We start from the raw sequence: 11,549 nt of genomic DNA on the forward strand, positions 1-11,549 counted from the left end.
CATATGCATATTACATGTTACTTTTGCTATATGAAAGATGTTATTTCATTTGTCTGTTACATGTTACATTTTGCTGTATGAAAGATATTACTTCGTATGGAAGATATTACTTCATATTCATATTTATGTTACCTTTTTTGTGTTGCAGATATTACTTCATAATCATGTTTAATGTTACCTATGGTGTATGGCATTACTTTCCATGCTTCATATGGAAGATGTTACTTCATATTCATAATTCGTTTTTGATGTTTTTTTTGTGTTATGTAGATTTGAAGAAAGCCAATGACATTAAGACAAAAGCTTCTCTCAAGGAGGCTACTTTGAAAGCCCTAAAGATGATTACAAACGTTGTATATGAAATTCTTGTTGGTCTAAATATTGTCATTCCACGACAGTCAAGCAGAGTAAGGTTCCTGATAATGATGATGTTACTTATCAGTCCCAGGGAGATGACGATTACAATTCTGATGTTAATTGTCAGTCACAGGGAGATGACGATGTGATATTCTCAGCGTAGTAAGTGTGATGAAGAGGGTGATCAGGTGGATGATCAGAAGGGTGATCGGAAGGGTGTCCCCCTAATTTTTTGAAGTCTCTAACCAGGCCTAAGAGAAGTCTTGAGGGTTTGAAGAAGGTGGAGTCCAAGAAGAGACCTAGAAATAGTTCATTTATTGTGAAAGAAGAGATTATTGCTGATTTACCAGCCAAGGGAAATAAGAAGTTAAGAACTTCAACTCGAGTTGTATTTGATGCTCAATCTGTTGTGGTAATCCAACCGAAAAATGTTGTTGATTTAGTTTCGAAGAAAAAGGGGAGTAAGGCCTTACAAAATGTGAAGGGTGAATCTTCTAAAGCTTTAGGAGTTATTGAGAAGTCGGTTGCTCCTAAGAAATAAATATTTTTATATAATTTGTTATTGTTATAGTGATATTTTTTTAAAAAAGTTTTTTTAGTTACAAATGAAGTTTTGGAACTTTATGGTCATGTGTACTGTTACTTTTATGGGGTTACTTAATGTTTATTTATGTTTACTTTGATTTATGTATGCATTTTTTAGATTAATTGATGCTCTGTAATACCGTTATTGTTACTGAAAATCCTCGATTACCCTTTAGGTTGTTCTCGTTACAAGCTGGGAATTCGGATTGGTGTCCTTACCGCCCCTGTTTTGATCGACTTAATTATGAGGTCCTTCACTTGATTCAATGTATAATCCATATTGGATATCCTCCAATTGAGTTGATTCACATGGTTTTCTATAACATTCATTCGCTACTCATGCAACCATGACATAAGAGAAAACAAATAAGAAATTATCCAAAGCCAAAAACAAATGAAAGACTTTTGTATTCAAAATTTAATCTACTTACATCTAAAACACTTTCAAAGGAACCCTTTCCATTTGCATCTTGTATCCCTCCGGACATGACCAACACCGTAGTTTTTCGCCACTATCTTTTATTTGGAAAGTAATCGGGAAACCTCCGCCTGCATTTATAAAGAAACAAGGACTCATAATCATTATAAATTCTACTAATTATAAATTGATGTACACTTTAGTTAGAGTTTAGTGCTCAATACACCTGAGGAGGGGCTTAAAAAACAGATAATTGAAACGAAAGATGGTGAAATTGAAACTCAAGAGAGCGAAATTATGTTTCAGAAGAATAGAATTTAGGGTTTGAATGTACAATTCTGAGAGTGGGTTAAACAAGAAACTAGAGGGGAGAAAGAGTGAAACAGAGTAGAAGGGTTTCACTGTCGGAAGAAAAAATCATGTTTTTATTGTGTTTGGATACTATCCATGAATGATGTTGGTAGCATCCATTAGAACATAAGGATATATGGTAACGCCCAACAATGTTTTTGGCTACTACCCATGTAGGATGTTAGTAATTTCATAAGGACATAAGGATGGTAACGCCCAACAAAGTGTTTAGATACTATCCATACATGATGTTGTTAATGTCCACAAGAACATAAGGATATTCAGTAAAAACCTCAATTCCTTCCTTCTCCCATGTCAGCGGAAGACCTGCAACTTTGTCATACAAATTTCAGCCATGACAACCATTCAATCGAGCGGAATTCCAGATTTAACACTAAAACAATACTCCCTCCGTCCCGGAATACTCGACCCGGTTTGACCGGCATAGAGTTTAAGGGATTTGAATTGACTTATTTAATTTAATAGGTAGTAGTTGATAGTGGGGTATTATTTTAATGTAGTTAGTGGGAAATGTGTAAAGGGGTGGGGTTGAGGGAGAGTAGGGGTTGAATTTTTAATTATTCTTTGTATGGAGTAGGGGGTAGGTGGGTTAATAGGGATGGAGTAAGAAATAATATAATATTGTTAGAATATTTCCATTTTTAGAAACAGGTCAAGTATTAAGGGACGGCCCGATAAGGAAAACAGGTCAAGTATTTCGGGACGGAGGGAGTAATTCTTCAACAGATTTAACACGCCCGACGAATTTCCAAACTTCCGTCGAGACTCCATTTTTTCCTACGGCCACCAAAGTCTGTCGTTTCTCGTTTCTACGGCCATGACAACCAACAATCATTGCAAATTCGATGGAACAAGCACGAAAATTCATTGCTCTTTGATTCACAACACCCCCCTCTTCTTCATCTCATTGATTTCCAGATCTAACAACCCTAAAACCAAAAACCCATAATTTTGTGGTAAGCAACAACAACGAAACCATTATGATGATTAAGGAACTCCGACGACACCCATGAACAATGGACGACCGCGTCGATTTAACGATTATCGGAACTCCGACAATAATTTTTGATAACATTGGATTATCTAAAGCAAGAGGAGAGAGAAATAAAGTTAATTATAAATTAATTTTTTTAATTATTTTATTTAATAATTTCAGAAAATACAAATAATTAATTTTGGGAAATTCAGAAATTACAAAAACTTTTTCATAAAAGAAATTGTATATTTAAATTTAAAGATAAAGTAATTAAATTCATTAAAATATACTACCTCCGTTCCTAAATGATCTTTACGGTTACTATTTGCACGGTAATTAAGGAATTTTGGTGAACATGTGATGGTGGGGGTAACAAATGGAAAATGAGTGGCTATAAATTGTCCAACAATGTGAGTGGGTGGAAACTAATATTAAAGTATTGTGAGTGGGTAAGTTATGGTGGGCCAAATAGGAGTAAAAATGGAATAAAGTAGGAGTGTAAAGAACTTTCAGGAACGGACTAAAACGGAAAGCGTAAAGAACTTTTAGGAACGGAGGTAGTATTATTTATATTAAATTTAAAGATAAAAGAATTTTTTTTTAATATAAGCGGTATTAATTCTAAGTAATGGTCATTTACATTATAATCATAGCAGAAAGGTCCACATATATGATATATGTAGGCTATAAGACTAGTATCATCTAAAAATGAGCGGAGTGGGAACTAAAATCATTGTAACAAATGATGCAAGAATCGAGACTACCTCAAACCCAAGTGTACTGTACTACTGTACAATCTTGTTTGCCCTTTCATTTCATGTTTCCTAAACAGCCCACAACTTTTCAACAAAATACCTGTTAATAACTTAATAATATGTCCTTTTTTTCTTTTTTTTCCACTTTCCATCATATTTTCTTCTCGTTTGCTATTCACTCCCCCAAATCCACTCCTTTCTTTTTCAAATTTCCAATCTCTAAACATCATTTCTATCTTTACCCACATCATAATTTCAACCAAAATCAAACTTAACAATTTGATTACCTCACTTTTCATTTCAATGATGGGAATCTGTTGTTAGTTGAGGTCTGTTGTTTGATTGTCAATTTATTTGTACTCCGTATTTTTTTTTTGGATCAATGCATAATATGAACTAATTAAGCATATCTTTTTAGTGAGTTCAATCTTCTTAATCTCTGCATGTTTTATAGTTGTGTATTTGTGTGTGTTTATGTTGTAGAATTCATTTTTCGAGTTATCTGATTATATATTATTTACTCAATCACACTTCTGACTTCTGACTGAAGGATGTAGATTCTTAAATGAAAGTATGATTTTGTATAATATTTGCATAAAATTAATGATGACCACCCTTTTATTATTTTTTTGTTAAGTTTGATTTTAGGTTTAAAGCATTAATTTTATGACGAATTTATAGTTACAAAAAAAATGTTTGTTTTTCTGATAACCCCGTTTCTGCTTGGTCAAGAAGGATGAGGATTACAACAAAGGTTTCAATGAGTTTAAGTTTGTTACTGTTAATTTTTTGTTGATTATAGCTTGGTAGCACAATCTGTAAATGTTAAGAGGACTTATTAGAATTTGTGTCCTGCTCTGTGGTTGAAGACTGAGTTTGAATTCTGCTGATCATGGATTTGACAGCAGGACATGATTCGTTATCGACTTGTCAATTGTGATGTCATTACTTTAGAAGTTGTAATAGGCCATATAAACTTGCTAGTTCTTGTTTGCAGGTTCCTTGATACATTGTGTTGAGGTTTGTTTTATCTGGATTTGTTTATTATGGGTAGAGTTAAAGGAAAAGGCAAGAAGCAGACCGTGTTTACAGCTAAAGATGATGTAGAGAACGCGAAAGGGGAGAACATTGAGGCATCTAAGAGAAGGGGAAGGCCACAGAAATCATTGAAGGAAGAGGTTGGAGATGAAGAGTTTGAGAAAATAGTGAATTTTGATGAAAATGCTAATAGTTCAATAACAAGTAGAAGCTCAAAAGGTGAAATTACTGCTATGAATGGAACAAAAAGGAAGAGGCCGTCACAAGTGAAGGAGAATTCAGATACTGCCGAGGTGGAAAATGGTTCAGAAGCCAATTCTAGTACTGAGGGCTTTGTGAAATCTGTAGGGTTTAGACAAAATGGAAGCAGGAGAAAAAGCAAGCCTCACCGAGCTGCTGAAGTTGGAGTAAAATGCAAATGAAATTGAAGCATCTGCTATGACTTTCACTCTTTCAGTACCCTGGTTTTGTCTTGGCAGATGGTTTGATGTCCTTTGAACTGAGGGTCAGTCTTTTATTGGCTCATTTTTTGTGTTCAGTATTTTAATACTACATGTTTCGGTTTCTTATCAAGTGTTGAAGCTCAATCTTTCCCTCCATTGAGATTGTGGTTTTTCTATGAGGAACATAACTTGCTAATTTAGAATTTTGAACAAGTTATAAGCTATGTATATTTTCTTTAGCTATTTTGCTGATTATCTATATTATGTCTGTTTATTTCCATTCTATGTTTTCTAAACTATTTTACATCTACTTTTTTTTGTCTTTTGGAGTTTATGAGAGTTTTTGGTTGGACTCATGTAGATATTTACAATTGAGTGCTTCCTCTTGTTATGGAACATAGGCAGGAGTTGCTTCAAACAGCTTTAATTGGTTACTTGAACAAGCACAGAATATTGTTTGTTACAAGTTACAAGGTTTGGTTAGAATTTGTCCGACGCCTTTAAGTTGAAGATTTAGCCAAAGGTAACGAGAAAAGGTGTGCTGGAAGTAAGTTACTCCTCCCCCTCCCAAATTCTATATTATCTGATCACTCAAGTTATCTTTAAATTCTGTACCTTATAGTGTAAACCCGTCCCTTGCCGAATAAATTGTCACTTGGCATCTTAATTCTGATCTGTGCTTCTGTTAAGCTCTTAGGTTTCCGACCTTGTTTAGGCAAGTCGAGCACACTGACTCTTGAGTTTTTGAACTTCTGTCTCCTAAGAGTTGCCTCTCTGGATGAATGGTGTACAAAATCATTCATATATAAACCCTGCAAGAAGCTAAACCTTCATTTACATGTTTTGACGATGACATAAGTTCATGGTTCCAGACTTCCTAACAAACATTATCGTCTATTTGCATTTCTAGTTATTCTTAAGGTTTTGAATGTAAACGTGGAATCATTGGAATGGGGTAACGATCCATAGAGGGGCTGTTTTTTTTTTTTCCCTTCTGTGATGAATATTATATTATGCAGCATGTGAAAATAGTGTCTCGTATTTCTTGTTGCTTCACTTTTCAGGTCAAGTCGTCCGGAATTCTAAAATCCTTTTCAAGGAAGTATATTTTCTCAACCAAGAAACTATGCAAGGTATGAAGCCTACGATGTACGATTATATTTTATATTTGATGCCACAACATCCATGGTTCTTTTTCTAAAGCTTACAACCGAGACTTGTGTGTGCGCGGGTGCTGGAACAAAAATCTAAGTAAGCTTTAGAAAAGAAACGTAGATGCTCCCTCACGCATTAATATTCCTGCTATATGATTAAAATGTTATATTAGCACAATGATGATGATTCATGAGCTCCCTTGTTTATCTTCATCTCTCTATTGTCTGTTATCAATGATATGTAGTTTTCAGCAATCCCCTCAACTCAAGCTTCTTGAAGTCATCTAATTAAGGTTATGCTGTTGCCTTACTTATTTCATTTTCTATTTTCTCATCATTCTTGCGGCCAGTACTTCCATCTGTGCACAGATTAAAGTTTTCAGCAGATTTGGCCAGTGCATCTATGCATGAACATTTCATGATTATTGTGGTGTGTTGTTAAATACTCATTTATGCAGCGTAACTGTGTAATTGGTGCTAGGTATACCACAGTTCTACTTGAACCTGTCTGCAGCAAAGGTCGTAACAGAGTGGAGCATTGCTAAATTGTAGAATTTGAACTGCAATCAAAATTGATCGTTGAGGAGCTATGAAGAGTGGAGTGTTAATTATAAGGTATGGTGGCATGTCTCTTAGCTCTGTATTGTCTGATGTCTTCTCAGTTCTCACCCCCGCACCCACAGTACACAACCGGAAAAGGCTACAAAAACATTTTCTTTCTGTAAGCTAGTAATGCCACACTTTCCGTCCCTACTTGTTAATTCTTATCCTCTGTATAAGTTTTATCTTTTTCTTTTCTTCCCATCCATCCTGTCCTCTGCACCCCTATTTCTTTTTAAGCAAACGAACATATGAAAATTTACATTAACAACTGTGTTTTCCTATGAAAGTTGTTTTCATTGAAAATATTCTCCGTTAAAACAAAGAAAGCTTAAAGGTAAGAAAACTTGAAAGGGTCATATATTTGGGAATTGAAGGTAGTTTGTGAGATGCATGATCCATTATGGAGAGCACGTATATATACTAGTTTAGTTTTTTGACCTAGCTTAATTAACCAAAGAGAATCCATTTTTTTGCATGGTGGAAACTCTAAAATCTTGTGGTATTTGATTTCAATGTCAAAGAAGCTTAGTCTTGAAATGCCTACAAAACGCAAGTGCTAAGAACAAAGGAATATAATGGAGGTATATTGACTGCGATTTTCTTTTCCATTCCATTTGCTTTGAAGTATACACTATTTTTGAATCGAAGATTTCCTGTTTTTGCATATATGCTCAGCAAGAATATAAGTAGCTTTTTAACATTTTCATCTATCCAATAAAATAATGTGATGCAATTAGATATCAGAAATAAAATCAGTAGGGGCGGGAGCCAATGTAGTTGCCAGGAGGATCATAGTTGCAGGTAACGAAAACGCCACCATTTCTGCAAGTAACCCTAGCACAACCGAGGCGTGTAGATCTCCTCCAGACGATCTGTGTGTAATGTCCACAATCCATGCCACCGCGACATGAGTTAGAGTATAAGTCATAGTACCTACGCTCTTCCACCCATGTCTGTGTAGCAAAAGCCGCTGAATAACCACCGCTACCCCAGAATATGTTCTCCCCGTAGGGACCATTCGAGTGTACCAAACGGCAATCATAAATACGTTTATTAGCAAATGATTGAGCAAAGGAAGCTAGCCTGTAATCCCAAGTGAATGGGGGGAGTCCCACGGACGCTCTAGCCGTGTTGTGGACTCGCATGAAGGCGTCTTTGTCCGACCCAGAGACATGGGATACGGTGGATGCTAAGGCCGCCACGAGGAGGAGAGAAAATGCTATGCTTTTGCCCATAGAGAAGGCCTTATTTTTATTTGTTTTGTTAAAACAAGGGTGTTTAGGATTGTATTTTTGGTTAGTATGTTTAGTGGAGAAGATTAATTTATATAAATTATATGATATGGTGATTGAAAGGATCTTAGATTGTCAAATGCATGTTCGATAATGGAGGGCACGATTTTTTGTTTTATATTTCTATAAGCTTAAGATTTTGTCAAGATTATGACCTCACTGTATATTAATTACTAATTTCCTGTTAATTGTCAACCGATTGGCCGGAGAGATTTATTAACGTAGTACCAGTTGCTAAAATTGAAATAAAACTCCTATATATACCAACTGCTATTTTTTATATATTAGAGCAGATTAGTTTTTTTATTTTTTAGATTAAAAATTTTTTTAAGATTTTTTTTTTAATTATTAGAATTTTTTTTTTCTTTTAACTATGAGAGTGTTTGATTTTGGATGGAGTTGTATATGGGTAATATTTGTAATTAATTAATAAAAATATCTACGTGGTACCTAATTTTTTATCTACGTGACAATCGACTTTTTTAATTCAAAAATAATTTTGAATTCTTATTTTCCTATTGGTTTCATGAGCTGAAACCATTAGACTTTCTATGTGGCGTTCTAATATTAGATTAGTGTTTGATTTTTGGTTGAATTTTATTTTATAATAGTGTTTGATTTTGGATGAATTTTATTTTATATTTATTTTTAATTATTAGTGTGTTTGATTTTATTTTAGTGTGTTTGATTCGTGGAAAAGCTAGGTGGCAAGTGAAGATATTTGGGTCGGTGATATGGATTTGGATATAGACTCATTATGGACAAGAATGGAGCACACTTTAAAGGGAGTGGCGAAAGAGGTCCTAGGGCAATCTAAAATAATCATGCCACCAAGTAAGGACACATTTTGGTGGAACGAAGTTGTCCAACAAGCTATAAGGAGCAAACGAGAATGCTATAAAGAGTTGGGAAAATGTAGAAGTGATGAGAACTACGAGAAGTACAAGGAGGCTAAAAGAGAAGCAAAGAAGGTCGTAAGAGAAGCTAGAGCAAAGGTAAATCAGGATCTTTACGCAAGATTAGATACAAAAGAAGGGGAAAAGGACATCTATTGACTTGCTCGAATGAGAGATAGAAAGACGCGAGACATCGGGATGATTAAATGTGTGAAAGATGTCGATCAAAAAGTTTTGGTGGGAGATTAGGAAATCAAGGATAGATGGAGGTTCTACTTTGATAAATTGTTCAACGGGGATCAAGGGCGTGATATTGGGGATACAAATATCCCTCGCGATATGGTTAACCTAGACTTTATGCGAAGAATTCAAAAGAGAGAAGTCGAAATGACACTGACAAAGATGGGACGTAAGAGGGCAGTGGGGCCCGATGTATACCTATCGAAGTCTGGAGATGCTTGGGAGAGAGAGAGAGCTTGTATGGTTAACAACACTTTTCAACAAGATTTGGAGAAGTAACAAGATGCCATTAGAGTAGAGGAAAAGTACTATCATCCCCTTGTACAAGAATAAGGGTGATGTCCAGGATTGTGCCAACTATCGAGGAATCAAACTAATGAGTCATACTGTCAAACTTTGGGAGCGGATTATTGAGCAAAGATTGAGGAGAATTGTGAAAATTTCGGAGAACCAGTTCGGATTTATGCCTGGGAGATCGACTATGGAGGCCATTCATCTTATAAGGGAACTAATGGAGAATTATCGGGATAAGAAGAAGGATTTACATATGGTTTTCATTGATTTGGAGAAGGCGTATGATAAGGTACCAGGGGAAATTCTTTGGTGAGAATTAAGTAGAAAAGGAATTCCGAGTAAGTATATTGATATCATCAAGGACATGTATGAGGGAGTTAGCACGAGTGTGAGAACTAGTGTTGGTGAGACCGAAAAATTTCCCATTACGCTTGCAGTGCATCAAGGTTTTGCACTTAGCCCGTTTCTTTTTGCTATAGTCATGGACGAATTGACGAGGTCAATTTAAGATGGTATACCCTGGTGCATGATATTTGCAGATGATATTGTGTTGATTGATGAAACAAAAGAAAGAGTGGAAAGTAAGTTGGAGTTATGGAGACAAACTTTGGAATCTCGGGGTTTTAGGCTGAGTAGAAACAAGACGGAATAATGTGGAGTCCAAGATAGAGAGATAGGGGCGATTACCTTAGATGGGAAAATTGTCCAAGGCTCTGAAATGTTCCGTTATAATTAAAACAAAAACATATGTCGGTCAAAGGCGAACATACTGATGATCCCTCTCTGATCGATAAATTAAGTACGAAGTATATTTTAGGTTTTGTTCAACTTTAGGATGGTAAACCATGCGTGTACCAATTTACATATTAATTAAAAACACGGTCCTCAATGACTTTTTAGTTTTTTTAGTTGATCAACCTTTCCTTTGGTAATATAATTCATTATTATTTTCCAAAAAAAAATATTTTAATTTTAAAAAACTCAATTTGTCAAATAAGATGTCAAACACAAACTAATACGCACAAATTAGGTGTATATTACTAAATAAAAATTGAAATTTAATGCAGTCACATCTTTTCGATTGTACAATATGGTAATGCAAATAGTTATATTGTACTCCCTCCGTCCCGAAATACTCGCTCCGCTTTCCTTAGAAAGTCGTCTCGGAATACTGCACCATTTCTATAAATGACATATTTTTTTAATTTTATATTGTTTCTCTCACTTATCTAAGATCCAACTTATATTCCTAACATCTAAACAAAACATTAAAAAAATCACCCCATCCCCCACCACCTTCAAAAAGTGACACATTTCCCACTAACTATATTAAAAAAAAAAATCCAATATCAACTACCATTAATTAAATAATAAGTGAATATATAATTGCCTTAAACTATGTATCGGTCAAACAGGTGCGAGTATTCCGAGTCGGGGGAAGTACCATATAGTTCATGTATACTAAACGACCATGATGATTAGTTTCGTAATGTACATAGTAATGTAAATTTATGAATTGAAATTTTGTGTGTGATAAGTTGTAAATATTAAAGCTCAAAACTCTCACATCTATATAAATAATTATTTATAATATGTAATTATATAAGTTTAAATGTATATGAGTTTTCTATCATCACTTATTGAAAATATTTATAATTTTAATAGCTTAGTACTTCCTCTGTTCTTGTTTATTAGTCCCCTTTCTGTATTGGGATGGTTTTTTTTATTTGTCCCTTTTATAATCTTTCCTTATTTGTTTAACAATTATTCCTCTTTTACCCTTATGTTGCAATTGTAATTGATTTTTTGTCCCAAATAAATATGCAAGTGGTCCTTTTATTTTCTAATTTAACAACACTAAACACTCCACCTACCCATATTTTCTTATTTTTTTCTCTCTCCTACCCACATGGGTGAGATTCTTTAAAGATTCACATGCAATGTGTCCTTTTAGGCCCTGTTTAGTTCACCTTATTTCTCCTGATCTGATATGGTCTGGTCTGATCTGATCTGGTTTGGTCTGATCTAATCTGATTTGGTCTGATCTGATCTGAACTTATTGATAAAGGGAAAAACTAGGTCGTTGCTAGTCTTACACCTAAGTCAATTTAAATACCTAAATAAAA

The 11,549-nt window shown here is 34.7% G+C and overlaps 3 protein-coding genes across 3 annotated transcripts; 2 read left to right on the top strand and 1 right to left on the bottom strand.

Moving 5' to 3' along the window:
* Nucleotides 1–3,557: 3,557 nt before the first annotated feature.
* Nucleotides 3,558–5,224, top strand: LOC110804026 (uncharacterized). The gene is made up of 2 exons (XM_022009580.2): nt 3,558–3,792; nt 4,461–5,224. Exon 2 carries the CDS (start codon nt 4,510–4,512, stop codon nt 4,921–4,923), a length of 414 nt encoding a protein of 137 aa, XP_021865272.1. The 5' UTR covers nt 3,558–3,792; nt 4,461–4,509; the 3' UTR covers nt 4,924–5,224.
* Nucleotides 5,225–5,425: 201 nt separating this feature from the next.
* LOC130470297 (pathogenesis-related protein 1C-like) lies at nt 5,426–8,041 on the bottom strand. The gene has a single exon (XM_056840185.1). The coding sequence runs from the start codon at nt 7,934–7,936 to the stop codon at nt 7,454–7,456; it is 483 nt and encodes a 160-aa protein (XP_056696163.1). The 5' UTR covers nt 7,937–8,041; the 3' UTR covers nt 5,426–7,453.
* Nucleotides 8,042–8,760: 719 nt separating this feature from the next.
* LOC130469644 (uncharacterized) lies at nt 8,761–9,736 on the top strand. The gene is made up of 3 exons (XM_056839039.1): nt 8,761–8,988; nt 9,139–9,372; nt 9,476–9,736. Exons 1-3 carry the CDS (start codon nt 8,761–8,763, stop codon nt 9,734–9,736), a joined length of 723 nt encoding a protein of 240 aa, XP_056695017.1.
* Nucleotides 9,737–11,549: the final 1,813 nt, after the last annotated feature.

This window comes from Spinacia oleracea, chromosome 3, assembly GCF_020520425.1.
Source record: "Spinacia oleracea cultivar Varoflay chromosome 3, BTI_SOV_V1, whole genome shotgun sequence".
NCBI lineage: Eukaryota > Viridiplantae > Streptophyta > Magnoliopsida > Caryophyllales > Amaranthaceae > Spinacia > Spinacia oleracea.

Excerpts from the sequence above, each read along its gene's own strand:
- LOC110804026 (XM_022009580.2), top strand. The coding sequence starts at position 4,510 with ATGGGTAGAGTTAAAGGAAAAGGCAAGAAGCAGACCGTGTTTACAGCT.
- LOC130470297 (XM_056840185.1), bottom strand. The coding sequence starts at position 7,936 with ATGGGCAAAAGCATAGCATTTTCTCTCCTCCTCGTGGCGGCCTTAGCA.
- LOC130469644 (XM_056839039.1), top strand. The coding sequence starts at position 8,761 with ATGGAGCACACTTTAAAGGGAGTGGCGAAAGAGGTCCTAGGGCAATCT. Across the intron at positions 8,989-9,138 it reads TAAGAGAAGCTAGAGCAAAG|GAAATCAAGGATAGATGGAG; the intron begins GTAAATCAGGAT and ends GTGGGAGATTAG. Across the intron at positions 9,373-9,475 it reads AGAGAGAGAGAGCTTGTATG|GATTGTGCCAACTATCGAGG; the intron begins GTTAACAACACT and ends GGTGATGTCCAG.